Source organism: Cydia fagiglandana, chromosome 1 (assembly GCF_963556715.1).
Source record: "Cydia fagiglandana chromosome 1, ilCydFagi1.1, whole genome shotgun sequence".
Classification (NCBI taxonomy): Eukaryota; Metazoa; Arthropoda; class Insecta; order Lepidoptera; family Tortricidae; genus Cydia; species Cydia fagiglandana.
The window spans coordinates 28,519,138-28,539,897 of record NC_085932.1 but is presented as its reverse complement, the minus strand read 5'-3'; the positions used below and the strand labels follow the sequence as shown (position 1 = coordinate 28,539,897).

Sequence of the window (20,760 nt, the reverse complement as noted above, 5' to 3'; positions counted from 1 at the left end):
AAGGGATAAAACATAATTTAACTAAATCAGGCCCGTATAGTTCTATGCCTATGAATAAGAGGGTAAGACTACGTTGGAAAATGAAGTAACTTATTTAAAATTGCATAGTTTTTTAAGTGATTAATAAATATAGTACTTTTATGTGGTCTTGTATTACTATTATTCATAGGTACTGTCTTCCCTTCAATTACCTCAGCGTGTTCTCACTTGTTTTTAGATAAAAGGTTAAATAATGAAAACAACCAAATGCAATACAAATTTAACTAAAACAATATTGGTAACAAATAAATCAACAAAGCGTAAGTGGAGTTATGACGTTATACAATTTTCCATATAATTTAAAAAAAAACGTTTTTAAGTTTACTTAAGAGCCCATCAACGTGTACACTAGCGCCACTGCTAAATAACGTGATTATTTAAATTTAACTATAGGTATTTAAAAAAGGGGGGCGCTACGTGGTGTTTTTTGTGTTTAAGTACCTTTTGAACACATCAAACTAGTTTTTATGTTGCTATTCGTCAATCTATGCGTCTAAAGATAAAACGGCCGTTTTTGTTTTGATTCATAGATCAAACTAGTTTGATGTATTCAAAAGGTACCTACTTAAATACAGTAAGTAGCGGCCCCCTTTTTTTAAATACCTATCGTTAATTTTAAATAATCACGGTTATTTAGCAGTGGCGCTAGTATGCAAGTTGAAGGGCTTTTAACAGTAGTAAAAAATATCCTTAACTATATAAAAATAAATTCGATCATAAATGGCACTGTGGATAATTAACTATTGAATAAATAACTGGAATACGTTACAAGACAAATTCAAAAGAGATAACAAAGAAATACTGAAAGCTGCGGGCGCAGCACGGTTGCATTTTTATCGACTATCACTATGCGCGACATTATGTCTCTCTATCAGTCTTCCATATTAGTGCGACAGTGACAGTTGCGTTTCGATCGCTACGGAGCGTAAGCGATCGGCATCTTGGCTACGCGGCCAGGCCCCTGTCCCAATCTATTGTAACTTCGATAGTACATTAAAAAAATGATTACCTAGTCCTTATCTCCTAGCAGTAAGGATGAAAATTTTACTACTAAACTTTTTTACTATGTGAGCCCGATTGCACTTAATGCCAGTTGGGCGCACCTTAATCGATTCAAAATTCCATCTCTGAATTAGATACTTTTGGTTGGTTCTGTACATCTTATTTTATCTAAAAAAGTCTAGGTTATTTAACCCTCTGAACGGCAAGACTATCGTGCGTGGCGCGTCATCGTGAACCTTGAGGGAATGGACGACGGTTGATATTGGGCTTTAGCCGCACTAGCCGCGCGAGCCAGTTGACGTCTATGGCGGTCAAAGGGTTAATTCCTAAGGCCCACTTGCACCATTCCACTAACCCGGGGTTAACCGGTTAAACCTGGAGTTACCAAGGTTACCAGTACAATAGTGTCAAATTGTACTGGTAACCGCTTAACCCCGGGTTAGTAGGATGGTGCATGTGGGCCTAAATGGGAAAGCGGGACTATTCAGATGCGGCGGTAACCGCTGCAGCCTGATCTTTCTCGTACTGGTGCCTCATAGCCCTAAGACACTGCACACCATTGGCTATCCCTAGTGAAAAGTTGCACACCGCCAGCGAATGAGCGACCGGCTTGATAACGAAGCAGTACCGCGTCCAGATGAGGCCGGTCGCGCTGAGCGCGGCCGCGGTGGACGGCGACACCGTCTCGATGGGGCGCCGGAACTCGTCCAGGGACGTCAGGACTAGGCTCTGGAAATATCGGGGGTTTGTATGAGGTGTGAGATTCATAGGTGGGCCGATTTTTATTTTGTTGTCGGGTTTTTTCGACTGCCTTAGATAAAATTTGGTGAATAGTTAGAGTTCCTATTCTGTACAATATACGCGCAATTTTACCATATGTTCAAAAAAATCGTCCTCTGAAAACGTATCCTGAAATTTTCGTAACTCAACGGAAAATTGTATCTTCTTTTTCTGTCCCTAATTGGGATTTTATTGCCAGCCATTAGTTCTTGAGACATAAGGTAAATGTACGCTTCACCGAATGCTTAAGCCCTAAACTTACGTTTAATTTTTTTATTAGTTCTGATATTTTCTTACGAATATGTTCAATACTAAAATAGAAACATAGATAAATTTGTCCTCATTTAAACATACCTATAAATTACTGAAATGATTGGACGTGTATTAAAAACATTTTTAAAGTCATTTCTTCCAATTTCCTTGTTTGTACCGTTTACCGAACTAAGAAACGTGATTTGCACATTATACCGAATAGGGAGCCCGCATTACCGAACTAGGAAATAATTGTATGAAAATATGGTGTTGAGTGGTGCTCAAACTTCAGTAGTTCACTATTAAATCCCTACTATGCTTCGTTTTTTAGCATTATAAAGATGGTAAGCGATCTTGACGTGTCTTTTTTATTGAAAAATACTTTTGAAAAATAAGTCAGTAAGTAAGGTACGCAACAATTATAAAACATATACGCATGTGTTTAAAAAAATTTGGCTGTTTCATAAATTTTGGCTCGTCCATTTTCTATGGAAGGGTAAATTTTTTTTCACGATTTCGGAGTTGGTCCCATAGTAAAAGTTGCTCAGTATAATCCCAAAACCTCCCTGGGAATGGGAATGTAGTTAATTTTTAGCCACCCTGTATGGGAACCCCGGAATTTCATAACAAAAGATAAAAGTTTAAAAAAATCACAATCGCCCACGACGAGAGCAATCTAAAAAAAATTTTTGGACATCTAGGTTCGGACCACCCTGTATAAAATATTATTGCTTCATTATTTTTATTATCCTATTCAGTTTTTTTGTCCACATTCCAAGACTATTATCAGGCGTCCAATAAGTATGTCTAAAGTTTGAAAAGCGCTGGCATTGAAATAATGGTCACAAAAAATAAACATATAAATATCGACCTAGCCGTTATCGTAATAAGGATTATATTCTCATGAACGTCGAATAGAAACATGGCCAACGCAAACATGAGTTCGGTAGCAGAGACCATGGGTACCATTTACTGAACCGCCGTTCGGTGAACGAAACATGGAAAATATGTGGAACCTATTTCGCGAACGGATTTTGAAAATAGTATTTAAATCGTAATCAATGTGGTATAACTACAAATCTATCATTAAATTTAATACTTGAATCCATTACAAAACCGTACATGTGTAAAGTTCTTGCTAATACTGACGTAAAATATCTAAAATTATTATTTGATAATAGTCTTGCCAAAAACCTTATTTTGATGCCAAAAAGTCGTAAAACATGAACATTTCAAACGCAGTTTTAAAATAATATATATAGCTTATTGTTGTTCGGCAATTGCTCATAAAATTACAAATACATTAAGTTATTTGTGAAATTAGGTAGTTAATCTAAATAGTTCGTAATCAACCATTAAAAAAATAATTTCATAAACATACGCTTTCCCTGATTCCGGACGCTGTTCGATAATACCTTCCAATCAAATTGTCGGTGTACTCATCACCAAACTCACATTAAGCTTAATTTCTGATAATATGACTGCACTAAATTAATTAAATTGACTAAAATACACAAACTAATTAAGTAGTCACACTGAAAAACCATACTTTGAAACACAGAAATAAATTTAAAAGGTTTTATGACCTTAAGAAATATACGCAACTTCTTACCGATTTCTTTAAGGTTGCCCATACAAAGTGGCAATCGGCAGCAACGATCCGTTTCGATCAGTTGCCACGTCCCAACTGCGGGACAATTTGGCCGACTCTGAGGCATAGTGGAAGAGATAGGTACTTATTTAACTCGTGGAAAAAAAATACGCAAGTAAATATCAGCTGTAAATAATCGACTTACAGCCTAAAATAGAAGAAATTCGGTAATACGGACGGATATTGAGCGTTCGGTGGAGCGTACTTTTACCTTACTAAATGCTATCAATATCTGACGAAAGAAAAGTCGACAACAAAATGAAAATCGGCCCAATAAAAGACGACTGGAGATGGTCGCGCCAAAGGAATTTGAATCTTCTTAGGCAGTACTCGCATTCCATATTGAAATAGCAGCGACGGAGGGACGCGTGACGTGGTAGGTACGCGTCTTTAAATATGGAATCTATTAACTACTGTGTCGAAGGTTCACATTCCTGACTCACGAGTTAGATGTGATCCAACTCCTAGTCAAAAAACATGTACACATCAAAAATAATTCTACTCTACTGTACAGATGTAGTACATAATTGTTTTCCTTCGTATTTGTTCGGTAACATTCGTATTTGTCATGCTAAGTACTTCAGTCAACTTCAGTACCTTTTTGTACCGAGATTGACTGAAATAGCAAGACACGTTCGTGTACGTTTCCGTGAAAACACGAAGGAAAATAATTACATATATGCACTACATCTGTACCACTACTTACTACACATACCAAATTCTACTCTACACTACTAAGCTCAGCAAATGAACCAATTTTATTTGGTGTTATACAAACCGTACCGGTGGTACAATGGTGCTACATAAACATAATATAAAAATGTATATTTTAATATCCATATACCTCATTGCATGGTTGTAATCTTTCATGCGTCCCGTCATGCAGTTTACATGCAGTTTAGAAACATGCTTAGTAAAAGGTATAAGTACTTACTATCGTTCTTCATTCCTTGGAGCTGGAGGTATATTTCTTGCCTATCTAAAACTATAGGTATATAGGGTAAGCACTGGTAAAGGTTATTACTAAAAAGGCTGTCCTTATTTCCGGTTCTAAAATTTTATCATTTCAAGTTTCCTTTCGAAGAAGGTATTTTTACTCGAGTCCCGGAAAAGAACATACTTAATCATAAGTATTTGCAAAATTTTAAAACGCTGCATAAGTTTGACCTTGGAATTTTGATTACAGTCGCATCTTTATTAAGGTACCTATAGGTAATTCCAATGCCAATCGTAAGCGGGTGGGACGTTTCGCCGCATTCTAAATGGAATCGTAATGATAAAATCGGTGGAAGCTGCGTGCGGCGACATTTTTCCATGAACGTCCCATACAACCATTTCTAGTCGCCGTTACGACGCGGTGTTGACACATCTTGTGTCGACACCGTCTGTTTCGGTCACAATTCCAGTCGCAGAGTCGTCGCCGTGTCGACACAGTTACCAGAAATGGGGAAGGGTCGACACATGACACAAAGTGACATAAAGTGTGGTCGCCGTGTGCACACATTGTTTCGGGTTTGCGACTACTTTATGCCAAAATCATTCGTTCATTCGTTCATTTCGTTCCTGTCAAATGGAAACTGTCAGATGGAAAAATGCTTAAATAAAAATAAGTGACATTAATACGCCATCTCTAAAACGGATTACAAGACGTAATTATATATTATTTGCATTTATATTACAATAGGACTTAAATTATTATGGGGAATTAAACTGCTCGAGTGATTTGATAAACTAAGTGTAATATAATCAACGCGCCACCACATTGTTTTAGTTTAGCCGGAAATGAAATTGTTTACTTCTCAGTGCCTGTGTTCATAACTATATTATATGATGCATTTTTAGTACTTCGATGCGTATACTATACTTAAATAACAGAAATAACGCTTTACATACTACGAAACTTGTTAATTATGATGTATAAATATGGTTTAAGGCTGAGAAATATTGCAGTCACAAAGTAGTCGCAAATGTTTCGACTTTGTGTCGACTCTGTGTTGACACATGACACGCGCTGTCAAAAGTAATAACAAAGTTACTGGATTTGCAAAATGGCTCCTTGTGTTCATTCGTTTTCAGATATTCTCAAAGTGTAAGAGCCATGCCGTGGAATAAAAAAAAGTTAATCCTCATATTTTAATCGCGATTAATTTAGTCGACCTAACATAGATTGAAATTGCATTAATCTGAATATTAATCGAATAAATTATCGATTAAATCTCGATTGAAAGTTGACAGGGGGACATTTTTGTACGTAAATGGAATAGGACTTGCATGTAAATATTTCCCACCTTTTCGGGGCGGGGACAAATGGGAACACACAATTTTTGGATGTATTCCCATTTATTCCCGCAGGGAACAGATGGAATAGGATTTGAAAGTAAATATTTCCCATTTTTTCCCCCCTTATCGGGCTGGGGACAAATGGGAACACACAATTTTCGGATGTAATCCCATTTATCATTTATCCTCGCAGGGAAACAGATGGAATAAGATTTGCATGTAAATATTTCCCATTTATTCCACCTTATCGGGGTGGGGACAAATGGGAACACACAATTTTCAGATGTAATCCCATTTATCCCCGCAGGAAACAGATGGAATAGGATTTGCATGTAAATATTTCCCATTTTTTCCCACCTTATCGGGGTGGGGACAAATGGGAACACACAATTTTCGGATGTAATCCCATTTATCCTCGCAGGGAACAGATGGAATAGGATTTGCATGTAAATATTTCCCAATTTTCCCACCTTTTCGGGGTGGGGACAAATGGGAACACACAATTTTCGGATGTAATCCCATTTATCCTCGCAGGGAACAGATGGAATAGGATTTGCATGTAAATATTTCCCATTTTTTCCACTTTATCGGGGTGGGGACAAATGGGAACACACAATTTTCGGATGTATTCCCATTTATCCCCGTAGGGAACAGATGGAATAGGATTTGCATGTAAATATTTCCCATTTTTTCCCACCTTATCGGGATGGGGACAAATGGGAACACACAATTTTCAGATGTACTCCCTGGCGTGACAATGTGACGTAACGTGACAGGTGCGACATTTCGACAAGTCTCATTGTTGCTGACGTCACAGGCATCCATGGGCTACGGTTATCGCTTACCATCGGGCGGGCCGTATTCCTGTTTGTCACCATCATTGTATTATTTTTAAAAACTTTATTATATCGGCAAAAACATGTATTTCTTTTGCGATGTTTATGATGATAATGATGGAAATTGTCACAAGATTTCAAAGAACTTTCGGTAATTCTTGAGTTCTGTGTCGGAATTTCGTGACAATTGTCGTATTTCTTGTGACAAATGTCATTAGCTTCGCAAAATAAGTACTTATTAACTGGCGATATAGTGGAGTTTTTTATTAATTAACATGTTGGTGGCAAACAACCACACCGCCCGTCTGATGGTAAGCGTTTACCGTAGCCCATGGAGGCCTGTGACTTCAATTACAGTGATGTAGACAATAGGGAATATTAGGCAAAGCTCTGCGTAGGTGGCACTAGTAGTACACATACAGTAAACAAACATGCGTCACTACGTCACTCACATATCGCCTATCGTGAAACACGACAATCGAGGGTTCGGTTTCTGCCTCTCTATCACTCTCGCATATTCGAGCGATAAAGAGGCGGATAACTAAATTTCGATTTTCGCGTTTACCGGTAGGCACTTGTTAACAAACCGCCTTGATGCATCAATGTCATATTTTATTGTCTTTGAAAACTTGTCAAAAAACAGTTTAAGGCACAGTATGTATAAGTTAGTCTATGAAATTATTGAGTCGGTAGTGCTGCACGCGGCGGAACATTGCAGTAATATACCCTATTGTTGGACCTGTCACGTCCTAAAACCTATAAAACAATATTCATGACGACTTTTATGACAACATGCGTAGCCGCCATCTTGGATTATAAAATGGTCATCATTTTCGAATTCTGCACTCCCTAAAACCTATAAATCGACATCCGTGACGACGCAAGTTATCTTTATTTTCAGATCTAACCAATTGCTACAGAATACAAAGGACAAAAAAAGAAGCAAGGAGGTAATGAAACAAGCAAAAATACTGATGATTCCTCGACGCAATTGGATGATTCTTAAATTGTGTCCAGATTTTCTTGTCATAAAAGTTTTTATTTTTCACATATAACTCACACAAGCTCCGTGACATTTCGACCTTGTAATTTTTTTTATGTTTTTGTTTATATATGCGTATCTCACTAGAATAATATAATCAAGGTATGTTTATGTTTGATGGTTGAAATAGTAACTCTAAAAATTATATTTGTGTCTTATATTCCTGCCGAAGACTTTTATTTTTCCTTTTCCTTCTACACAAGTTAGGCCAAGTAATAAGAATTTAGGGCTCTCAATTTTATCTTGACTTCTACATCAGTAAAGCTACGAGGCCATGTTTGGTATCGTTTTCGTATAAATTCACAGTACCAAATTTAGTTATGGTATCACATTGACACCATTCCGAAGTAAAAACATATAAACTTATTAAAATACTTTCTTTTAAACTCCTCTTCACGCTTAAACTGCTGAACAGTTTTAATTTAAAGGTACACATATATTTTGAGTCCCGAGACAGGACATGATAAGTTATGTCAAAAATCATCCTTTAAAGGTGTGAAATGTGGTGCAGGGCGGAATTCAGAATTGAATTCTTGAAGTTAATACTTACTGTTTAAGTTTAGGTTTGAAGTCATGTTTTTTATCATTTTCAACTAAATCAAAGATGTAGAATTGTAGACCATCCCAAATTTCATATAAATCGGTTCAGCGGTTATTGATTGTCCGTACAAATTTTCACGCCACTTTTCACACCTTCAAAAGATGATTTTGGTTATAAGATCTATCCTATGTCCTGTTCCGGGACGCAAACTATTTCTATACCAAATTTCAACGAAATCGGTTCAGCGGTTAAGCGTCAAGAGGAGTTTAAAAAATACTGGCCAAGTGCGAGCCGGACTCGCGTATTAAGGGTTCCGTACATTAAGTCCGCCTCGCGCTTGGCTGCACATTTCTAATAGGTTTTCCTGTCATCTTAATAATCGTGATAGGTAAAGGACTATTTTGTGTATTTTTTTCAAAATTTATGACCTAGTAGTTTCGGAGATAAAGGGGGGGGGGGGGCAATGGTCATTTTTTGGGTATAAAATCAATTTGTTTACGTTATATGTCCGTCTTTGGGTCCCTAATTTACATATATGTACCAAATTTCAACTTAATTGGTCCAGTAGTTTCCGAGAAAATAGGCTGTGACAGACGGACAGACATACAGACGCACGAGTGATCCTATAAGGGTTCAATTTTTTTCCTTTTGAGGTACGGAACCCTAAAAAAATTGTTTTTAAATTTTGTGGAACACGGCCTAGCACCTTCACTGATGTAGAGATTAAGATAAAATTGAGAGCCCTAAATAAAGTTTCAAGAGCGGATATCTCAAAAACTATTCAATATATGGAAAAAATTGACTAAATAAACTTGTAACAAATTAAATTAACTTTCATTTTCTATAAGTGGCCATGTCGCTACGATGCATAGTTTCCGAGATATAATCGAAAAACCGGAAAATGGGATCTTCAAAGCCCCCTCTCTCCCCCCCGCTCAAAGGCTACGGCCGAGGACTTTTGATATGTTCACCTCCTAACTTGTCCAAACCAAGTTAAGGAGCCAAAAATTGTGTTCCGAGCATTTCCTTCTACAACTTTATTGAGCATTCGTTGCCTGACCTAGTAGCGTATTGCATTACTTTAAAAACTTTTCTGTAAAAGGTTGACGGGTGTTGGGTGTTTATATGGTTTTGGTCGATTTTTATCATTCGCATCGCCCATTATGACTTACTAGAATTACGAGCACACGAGACACTAATAGTAGTTTGACAAACCTTGGTTTTCAAGAGGTATTTTATATTGACATTTGCTGTCACAAATTCGCTGTCAGATTTAGTCGCAAACCGCACGCAAAGTGCACACAAATGTGTCGACACCTTGTTACGGAAAAGTGTAGACACGGCGACGACACTTTGTTTCGAAACAATTCTAGACACATTGTGTGGACTCTGTTACGACACATCTGACATTTAGTTACCACTTTGATGATTCTGCGACTGGAATGGTTATATGGGGTTATATTAGGTCAAACAATTTCGAACGCCTAATCTTTACTGTTATTTAGGAAAGTACTATAAAATTATTGACGAAGTCTCTTCGGGGGCTCAAGTCCTTTTGAGTTGCTCTTAAAAAAGACTCAACACAGTACAAAGGACTCGACTCGGAACTTAAAAAGCTCAGAAGTTTTTTAAGCGCCGAGCATCGTAAATACGAGCCTAGTTCAAATTCAGACTCAAAGGACTCGAGTTCCTACCAGCAGTAAATTACTTTCTGTGAAGTGATAGGATGGTTTGATTAGATAAAACGGCACTAAGACTGAAACCACTGATAGAACATGATTAAATTGATTAGTTATGAAAGTTGACAAACAAAAATAATATTACCAACAAAACATTATATTGTTCAGTAAAGAAAGACGCTACAAAAATACACAACATTTTACAAAACTCTGATTTAATGATCCAAATATTACACAAGTAATGATATGTATTTCAACATTGTATATCGAACGTATAACATAGCATACATAGGTAACTCTTTATCACAGGTCCAAACAACCCCTAGGATACAATAGCACACATAATGTTGAATCTGCCTGTCTCAAATAATGTAAACAATAACACAGACATGATCACAATTATTGAATCATTCTCTTAAATAGTAAAAGAGATCTAATGATTAGTACAAATTGTGACAGCCAAAGAAGACCTTATGACAGGGCATTAAGGCCTATTCTAGTTAGTACATTATGGTTAATTTTCACAGATACGTTTAAACAGAATAATTATTATTTATGACATAAAAGTCACCTATTACACCATAGGTAATTACTGATAAGCAAGATCTCATGTTTTTCCGGTAACTACGTATTTATTTTATTTCTACTAATAGTACTAATAAGTTGGTTTAGGTTAGGTTAGCCTACTACAGGTTAGGTTTAACCTACCTACTCTAACTGCCGTGTACTTAGACTATGTTTTAAGAACAAATATTTTAAAGGTTTTTTTTTAGTGAAACCCTGATTTTGTAAACTATGTTTATTCATAACAAGTCTTTTAACAATGTGTCGGGTATATTACTTAGGCAAAAGCACCTAACATAATAATTAATAAGGTCACCAAATTTTTATCAATTTTGTAGACAATTTGTTACAGCTAATACTACTAAACACCTCAAGAAAAAGGACTTGAGCGTATACATTCTTAACAAAAATAAATAAATAGCTTAATTAATAAACCCACTGAGATTGATTTACTATCTAACTAAAGAAGCACCATTCAATTCTGAAAATAATGTTTTAGGCGAAAGAAATGCAACTCCCTGCTACGTATTTATGAAGTCTCCAGATACATGCGGCAAAAATATATATGTACTTAAGCAAAGTATATGATAGTTTCGTTTACTACCTGTATATTCAATAGGCTATACGAGTATAATATCTTCGAAGTTAACAGACGTATATTTAGGTCAAGGCTCACGCTACGGGTCACCCGTGACTGCATGATAGAAACTTTATCGGAAGCCCATAATGTCACACGAATGTCGAATCAAAAGAATCTCGACTTAATGATTTGAATTGGCTTCATCACAAGTTGAGTAACATTATAAAGAGAACATTTGGCCACATTTAGGACTGAATGGTGCGACCTACCTACCCCCTTAATACCCGTGTATAAAGTTACGTTGTAAGTTTAACAAAAATAAAATATAGCTGGGTTTTACTGTATCAACAGTTTTTATACCCAGAAGTTTAAAATTCGGTATCGAATGTACCATCACGCTCCGCGATTGTTGAGCCATTTAGGGTCCTAGCTAAATTGGTAGTTCAATACTTACGCTATGGAATGTCCAATTTAGCTACAACCCTATGGCATAACAATCGCGGAGACAGACGTACATGTTCGTTAACATTACTAGGGAATATTGATAACAAAAATAAAATAGGTATATAATTTTTGCCCCCTTCCATTCCCAGTACAGTTGGAGTTGAAGCTACATTGCATGCTGTTCAATATTACATAACAGAGAGAGATTATTGGCTGCTAAAACTTCATTCTATTACTTTTAGTCTAGTTTTCCTTAAGTTTTTTCTGCTCTTGCGCGTGTCTCACAGCCCTACTGAGTTGGTACAGACTAGTGCAGGCCACAAACACATTGACAGAGAATAAGCTATAGTTTTTAGGGATGATGACGAGAGAGTACCGGGACCAGATGATGCCGGTGGCGGCCAGGGATACAGATTGGGGGATGGAAAGGGTCTCCACGGGCCGAGTGAGGTCACCTAGTCCAGCAATCACCAAACCCTGAAAGGATGATTAGGTATGAGACAAGACCGTGGAATGATTTCTTCAAACAGTGAAATTTACCATGAGTAGTCCCTAGAATTATATGCTTCGAGTCTAGTTAGTCTTATTAATTTTCTATTGATGACAATGACAGAACTCTGTTATAAAGCTAGGGATCCACGTAGCCCACGTACGCAACGTATGCAATGCATTATCCCTGAACCCTGAAATTGTTATGCTTAAGAGACATACTTTCATACGCAACTATAATTAAGTGTGTACCTGCCTAAGGTGTTTACTTCAGCACTGTTGAACATACGAACTATTACCATCTACAGTATCTCTATGTATAATAAGAATGGAAAACCCTTTTCGACTAATTTTCACAAAAAATCTTGTCATGCATATAACACGCTGTCTTGATGGGTGATTTGAGTGATGTATGACTCTGACCAGATACTGGTCAGAACGGGTTTGGCAAACTACAGATAATATAATTTAGAAGTCACCATGTCACTTGTGTTTTTTACACCCCAGTCTTTAATGTTGTGTTCTGGATAAATTATTGTTCCATTTCACATGATTATTTTGCTTGTCAAAGAACTCTAAGATTAAGAGCCACTTAACTGTCAAAACTATCGCCTTTCCCGCTCTTTTTCTAATAAACTGTACATATGTCATGTGTTGTCTGTGATGTCCATAACAATAAATGTTTTTGTTTTAGGTTCCCAGCACAAATCCTATCACCAAATCAAAATTATTCACCGAACATTCTTAACGTGCGTGGTACGTCTTAAAACGTCGTCATTGGCAAAATCCCTCCTGCCAATACACACAAGAGGGGAAAGCCAATAAAAAAAAAAGAGCCACCCCATTGCCCACACTAGCGTCTTCCGATCGTCAGCGTCAAATCAACTCTATGCCTGCTGCTCGACGTAGCTGTTGGGGGAACTCCACAGCAACTGCGCTGATTAGACGCCGACGCTTAAAAGACGCTAGTGTGAGTTGGACCTAAGTCAGACTATATTGGTATATTTTCACTGTTCGAAGATTTCCTTTAATATGTATGGTAGGTTATTCGGAGTTGCATGAATTTTATTTAACATAAAACACTTAAACCAATTGACATGTGCCAACAGGAGTTTATGTAGCATTTATACTACAATTTGTGTTGTTTTTTTTATAAGTTGTGAACATATACATATAATAGTAAGACAAAAAGTAACATTTAATTGACAGAATTTTTTTAATGGACATTAATTGAAATAGAATGTTGTAAAGTATCTTTAGACATCATGAATACTGTTTAATTATTAATATTCATTCATTGCTGGATGTGATCAGGCAGTGTTACTTAGGTTCACACATTACTTTAGGTTTTAAATTTTTATTGTCAAATTGTCAGCCGTTAATGCATATGTGTTATGTTATTTAAGCATGTACAATGATTCCATTATTAAATAATAATGTTTTTAACATGCATAATATTATTTATCTGCAAAATGCTAAAAATAAAATAGTAAAAGAAATAAATAAGAAAAAGTAGATAAATACAAAAACAAATTTAAGGGAAAACTAACAATATTCATAATAAATAAGTCAGCAAACAGTTTCCAATGATTTCTGAATGACAAATAAGAAAGTTACATAAGAAGCAGGTATATGAAGAGAAAATATACTGAGCATATGTTACATAGATAACATAGACACTGCATTTGAACTGGTCTCCTCAATGTATATGATCACCAAGCTTGTGATCTCATTGAATACAATATTATTTGTGAACAGTCAATCATACCCACATACGTACATGGTGGCTACAGGTTATCGGCCCCTATACAAGGTTACGAAATAATAATAGAACAACCTTGAATAATAATATCCGCATTACTTACCCATTTGAAGAAAGGGGCCCAAAAGAAGACTGTTTTTGGTCCTAAAAAGAGAAAACAATATAAGTACACTGTTTCCTAGGATATATGTTAATTTATACGTATAAATTATCATAAAACTCACCAGCTTCGTGGTTCCATAGCGGACGTAAGTTGTTAGGAACATATCTGTCGCACGCAGTGATAACGGTTTTGTAGAGCTTAGACATTTTCTATGTTTTTTGATTTGTATAATTAAATTTTTAGAATATTTTGATGAGTGTGGAGGGAACTGGGTTGGGGAATTACGTTCTATTTTGTACTGGGAAGGAATTTACATGATCACTCCAATCGGCCGTGGAGCAACCTTGCCAATTGATAAGAATGACGTTTCCTGCCTAGCTGTCAGATTGGAGCTGTCAGTCATTGCGTTTAGTTTCACATATTTTGGGTAATAAATCACGTATTTCCGCAAGTTCATTATTTTATTTACACTACATATCTAACTTGATTAGCAATGTTATGTATATACATCTTATTTAAGTAAAAGATTAAAATGTATTTATTGACTCAAATACCAATACAATAGCAAGAACAACAATGTACGTAATGTTTTTAATAATTTTTATACTTTATCTGTGGGTCAACATGGCTACGCGTGTTGTGTCATTGCGATAAAATTTACGTTTTTCTTTGTTTATTTTAAGTTAATCAGCCGTTTTAGTTTATTTCTGTGTTGAAATATACCTTGACTAATGTTTTGTGTTTGTGAATTTACTTTTTGAATATGGGTACAAGCACGATGGGTAGCGATCTACACTCAGATAAGCAGGACAAGTTATTGAAATTGCAAGCTAGAAAGAAAGAATTAGAGCAGCTTTTAGCCACAAAGAACGAGGAATTGTATAAACTATGTGTTCAAGAAGTTCAACTAACAGGAATTATGCCACCCGAGGCGCCCTTGAGCCCCGAAGTGCCGAGAGAAAGACTAAACAGCGTACGTAGTACTGATAGATCAACTGATGGCAATGACGTCCAAGACGGCTCAGATAATACTTCCAGACGTCTCCGAACGGCTCCAGGAGAGCGTTTACACGATTCAGATCAGAATCTACGCCAAAACCACACGCACAGACTTTCTACGCCATCGATATCTGGTATGTCGACGAAAAGTGCACACCCAAGACATATACGGCGTCCAGAGACTAGCTGTTCTAATTTCTTTCCGTCCCCGCCTCAGGAAAGGAATCCAGAGACTTTTTCAATGCACACTTCTCACACCTATCCAGCATTAGCAGGAAGGCATGAACCAGTGACTGAGAACATGCACAATGATGTGAATCAGCCTCCCGGGTACAGGCACCACACTATGACCACTGAGTATATGAATAAAATTTACTATAACAATGCTCCCGAGGCTCACAATGTTACACGTCTACGGGAGACACATTTCAGCTCAAGCCATCCTGATATTACTACCCACTACACTCACTACGCAGCTGCTCCACAGCCAATTGCACAACAGAATGGTATGAGAAATAATGCTCTCTTATATCAGTATGCATCTCATCTGAAGGCCCAGAGTCAACATTTGGCAGCTCTTCCTCATCACCACCAAATGCAAGTTCAATCTAAAAGAAGACCTGAAGGTAGCCGGAGGAATACATTGCAGCGCACGCAGACCTACCATTTAACATCCCATAGCGATTACAATCAACACTTAGAGAATATCATGGACGCCCACAGGCCCCCCTTGCCAATGTACCAGCACCGATCTCAGCCAGACATTCAAGAGCAGCCTACTGATAGAATGCATGTGCCTACAGAAAGGCCTGCTGTTCCTAATACCTTGCCTTTGCGTGAACGAAATGCCAGACCCATGCATGTGCCCCTACAAGTATCCACAGATGAATATATCCATGAAAGAAGAGGTTATCCTGATGCACTGAGCCCTGTCAGCCAGTTATCAGGATATTCTCAAGGAAATTTTGACTCGGTCAGTATGAATAAATTTTCACCTTTATCTCAAGATTCTAAAGTCCGAGAGAAGCAGTGGTATGAGACCTCCCTGGACTCTCCAACAAAAGCTGAGGCACCTTTATTGAAGAAGAGTTCCAGCCTCAAAAGGACTTCAAGTATAGGTAATTCTCAAACTTATGAGATAATGATTTCCACTGGCCGCCATTCAGCTATGCAGAGCCCTAACCAGTCTCACAGTCCCTCCGTGCTATCACCCACCTCTTCTACCTTAGAATCTCCCAAGAACTTAACAGTCATTGAGCAAGGTAAATGCATACCATACAGGGAGGAGACAAAGCCTTTTGAAATGTCAGACTTTTATAAATACTCAACTAAGTTCCGTCAAGCCGGGCCTCCGAAGACTCAGCCGGCACCAATGCACTCAGGGTACAATAAGTTACCTATGGAGTTACCGCAGTATGCTCAGGGCCATTGGCAGGGACAAAGCAACTAAAGACAAGTTTTCTTTTAACCCAGTCAAGGAGATCAGGGCCTTACCATGATGTCCTTATTGCGATTCTGTTTAGGACAAGCTAAACTGAATTGCTGAGGGATGGAGTTATGCAACTTACTTATATAGCTCTATCCTTTAGCAATTCAGTTTAGGTCCTAAACATAATCACAATAAGGACACCATGATAAGGCCTCAAGCTCAAGGCATGGATCATCAGCACAAGCTGATATATTTCTCAATTTCACTGTGCTGTAACAACTTTATGGGCAACTTGAACTTCTCCCTTATAATACTTACAGCTTGCATTATTTATTTTAGTTATTAATTTTGGATATATGTTACACTATCTTGTCATATAAATTACTTTAAATCTATTCAATTTTAATTAATTAATTTTAGAATAGAATGTGTTCACTCAGTGGGAGTTAATTTTAGTTAATTAGTGTACTTATAGATCAGTAAAGCTAAGCTATGCCAATAGGTAAATGATTCAGATCTCTGTAAATAACTGCTATACTTAACATTTTAAACCTATTTTTTTATGAAAAATGTTCCATGTAATGACTATGTGGCATTCCATGCCTAAAGGGCCCTTATGCTCCATGTGCATGTACAATAAGGACCCTTCTCTGATGGAAAGCCACCTATTAAAAATGAGATGTACCTGCAATTTTTTAAACCATTTAGTCCTTCATTTAAACCATACCACATCACAATTTCCTGATTATAATTTTCAAATAAGAATTACTGAAACATTAAACATTTAGAAACTGCAGTCATTATATACTTTTTATTGTACATTCGCCATCAGATATATCGCAGCTGCCGACGTGCTCACAAACATCTGAACAGGCCTCTATTGTCAAGGCGTTAGAGTGCGTGTTCAGATATTTTTGAGCACCTCGGCCGCTCCGATATATCTGATGGCGACTGTACATTTAGGCCTAAAGAAAAGAACACTATGTTCATGAATGTTAAAACGAGACTGAAACATTATGTACAAAGTATTAGCATTTTATTTTTATCAGTCTAAATGATATTGACAGAGGGGACTGTGATAGCAATTTGAATTGTTTGATAATGACAATAAAATCAATCAGATAATGGACTATCATATTGTATTTGTATTTATTTTGTCACAATTTTATTACGAAAGTCATTGCAATCATGAAAATATGACATAATCTTTGTAGTAATATAATGTAGTAAATTGTTGATAAATTTGATAAAATAATATGCTTTATCTCAGCCTATCATATTTTCGCCACTGTTTGTGGTTTTGTATTAATTATAATATGTATAAAGTGCAATGTTAAAGCCCACCGCTTACAATTTTTTTTTAAATTGCCTTAACTAGTGATAAACTGACTAATCAATATAATTATCAATTATCCAAGGGATTTCATTTACTGTATTGATTTTTACATTAATGTTAAGCTACAGCAGCGCCTACAGCTACATAAACAGCTTCTAGAACAAGTTAGCTACTGTACTGCTATACATGTATAATTAATTATTTTAACATAAAAAAGTGGAAATGGGGTTGGCAACTGTCAAGTTTGTATAGATGGCCTTATACGTTTTACTTGTGTCTAGGCCATAAAATTCCCAACAAAACAATACTTTGACACTATTTTGTAGAATTGACAGGTAAAACCTACGCTGGCGCCATCTGTAACACACTTCGACCGGCCAACCCCATTGAACTAAGATGACAGCTGTCATAATATGCACAATGCTTCATTGAAAATACAACGTTGGTATTTAACACGTCTTAGTATTCCTGTTTTCATGTTATTTTGAAAAAAGAAATGGGAGTTGGGTGTTGCTCATTGCCATTTCACATTACAGTACCATCGCCCGCATTGTTAGCTGTCAATCGGTGGATTAAGCCTTTTGTAATAAGGTCCACCGATTTAAATTAGGAGTGTGGCTGTTTATTTGTACTCTTTGAGTCTTTGTATTTGTAGTCCAAACTCACAACTTGCTAAACTAAGGGCGCTAAGCACGAAGAATTTCGTACATTGACCCGTCTATCCTATCTCTATTGCACGCGCGTCAAACTGATTATATTGTTGTCCCGCCGAGGATGCTGGCGGTCGATGTCACTGTGCGAGCTGGCCAGTAATATAATTATGCGAGTGCAATAGAGATAGGAACAGCGGGCCAATGTACGAAGTTCTTGGTGCTTAGCGTCCTTACTTTATAAGTATCATTGTGATCATCTAACCAGTATGTTTTTATTGGTTCTCTTATTTATCGCCGAAAATGGTATGGCCGATTATAACTTCCCAACTCACGTTTGGCGGAATTTCATTTCGCCGAATTTTCATTTCCCAACTTATCAAATGGTTTTTTTTTATTTGCCAACCGCACAGTTACCAACTAAACGTTTGGTCTGTGTTTTATAATGCCTATTTTCAAAATGCCAACTTTCATGTCGTAGAATGTTTTAGTTGGCATAATATACACTTAGTTGTTTATTGTCTACCATTTGTTTCATTTGGTCAGACTGTGCCAAAGGGGGGCCTTTTGTAGGAATAACTTTACTCTAAAATCAAAAATGGCCGAGATATTTGACACGAAAGTTGGGATATTTGACCCGAAAGTTGCTGTGATGTAATTACGTTTTTTAGGTTGTTGAAAAAAAAAATAACCTCGAAGACTAAGGCGGGAGCAAAGCTCCCGCCTTAGTCTTCTCACCTAACCATATCCAAGTCGGTTCTGCCCAGGAAGGTCTTGCTCGCTCGCTTCGCTCGCTCGCTGCCACTGGCTTCAAATATTAAAATATACATTATAAAAAGTCGAACAACTCGGCCATTTTTGATTTTTTGGTATGTATCTTTTTCCTATTTGTAACTTGCCTAATGTATGAAAAGCGAACTGTAGCTTCAACGAAACGTTACTCGTCCAAGAGTTGTTCGACCAAGTGAAAGATTTGAGAAATGATAAGTCTCCCAAATGTTTAGAGGCGTTATAATAATCTGCTTTATAATAATTCTACCAATTGAAACGTTGTCACACAAAAATTTGCTAATCGTTAGTTGTCAAAGTGAAACGTCGGCGAAATGTTGGTTGGCAAATGAAATTCCGCCAAAAATAGTTCTGCGAAAAGGCAGAACACCGTTTTTATTCCATTCCAGTGTACTCTTTGCCTTTATAGCTTCAATAATGAAAGTAATACTCACTGTCTCGTTCTGATGAGACATTATCATTATTTGTACCTTTGTACAAACTTTTATTTATTATGGACTATTTTTACTTATCTTAAAATCTTCTAGTACCTCTTGCTTTATTACTGAAACATGTTTCCAGGTGGAAATGTTTATGGCACCCATGTTTTATTATAGTACTAATTATGAATCGCAGTAAAAAGTCCTTCCGTGACAACCTACTGTTTTTCTCATTACGTTTTTTACAGTTACACTAATATAATAGGTAAAAAACATGTTAGAAAAAATATAATTTTGATTAAAAAGATATATTATAACTAAACGTGGCCTTTGTGAAACTTGCCAAGCAAATTAACCTTAAAAAATAATGACCAATCAAAATAAACATTAATTTTAAAGGATATTTTAGATGTATCATATAGAAAATAAATATTGTAGCAATCAAATTGCAAAATATGCTGCAAGATTATGAAGATTTTAAATATTTTTATACGTTGTTTATGTATAAAATGTGCTGAGGCACGAAAGTATGTGTAACTAATAAATTTTGATAATAATTTCTAGATTTTCATTTTAATAAATCCTATTACTCCTCGGTCGCTTGTAAGTTAATAGGTAGAACTTAGGTAATTATCTAATTACATATGTAGGTACATGCAGTGAGTGTACTAGTGTACCTATTTAATTTCTTATTGTAGGTAAGGTTTACTCGGGTAATTCCGAATGTCGAAAACTGTCGGATAATTCCGAAAAGAGACTTTTATTATGATGGTATTAAGGGTGATTTTCATCTGAATTTCGGAATTATCCGACATTCGGTATTACCCGAATACACCTTACCTGTTTTGTTAGAAAACTGAAAAAACTCTTCGAGTATTAAGATGCAATTTATATTCATGTAAGTATTTGTGGCGTTATCTATGAAAAGGGACCTTATTGTCGATAGCGCTTACGCCATTATTAACGATGCTCCGATATAAATACAATGCCGCGCGACGCTGTGCGGCGTAAGCGCCATCGACAATAAGGTCCCTTTTCATAGATAATGCCCCATTTAAACGCTTAACTTCCATAGTTACGAATACCTCGAATGA

At 36.7% G+C, this 20,760-nt stretch overlaps 2 protein-coding genes across 3 annotated transcripts; one reads left to right on the top strand and one right to left on the bottom strand.

The window, feature by feature from the left end:
- Positions 1 to 1,506: 1,506 nt before the first annotated feature.
- On the bottom strand, positions 1,507 to 14,427 carry LOC134668455 (mitochondrial pyruvate carrier 2-like). Of its 2 annotated transcripts, none has more exons than XM_063525920.1 (3): positions 14,166 to 14,427; positions 14,045 to 14,085; positions 1,507 to 1,770 (listed from the first exon to the last, which is right to left on the bottom strand). In XM_063525920.1, the coding sequence occupies exons 1-3, from the start codon at positions 14,248 to 14,250 to the stop codon at positions 1,522 to 1,524; spliced, it is 375 nt and encodes a 124-aa protein (XP_063381990.1). In that variant the 5' UTR covers positions 14,251 to 14,427; the 3' UTR covers positions 1,507 to 1,521. The 2 variants fall into 2 exon arrangements, with proteins under 2 accessions (XP_063381990.1, XP_063381991.1); XM_063525921.1 differs by lacking the exon at positions 1,507 to 1,770 and adding an exon at positions 10,242 to 12,167 and having other exon boundaries at positions 14,166 to 14,415.
- Positions 14,428 to 14,646: 219 nt separating this feature from the next.
- LOC134668438 (uncharacterized) lies at positions 14,647 to 20,226 on the top strand. The gene is made up of 2 exons (XM_063525919.1): positions 14,647 to 18,739; positions 19,637 to 20,226. Exon 1 carries the CDS (start codon positions 14,808 to 14,810, stop codon positions 16,491 to 16,493), a length of 1,686 nt encoding a protein of 561 aa, XP_063381989.1. The 5' UTR covers positions 14,647 to 14,807; the 3' UTR covers positions 16,494 to 18,739; positions 19,637 to 20,226.
- The last annotated feature ends 534 nt before the right edge of the window (positions 20,227 to 20,760 follow it).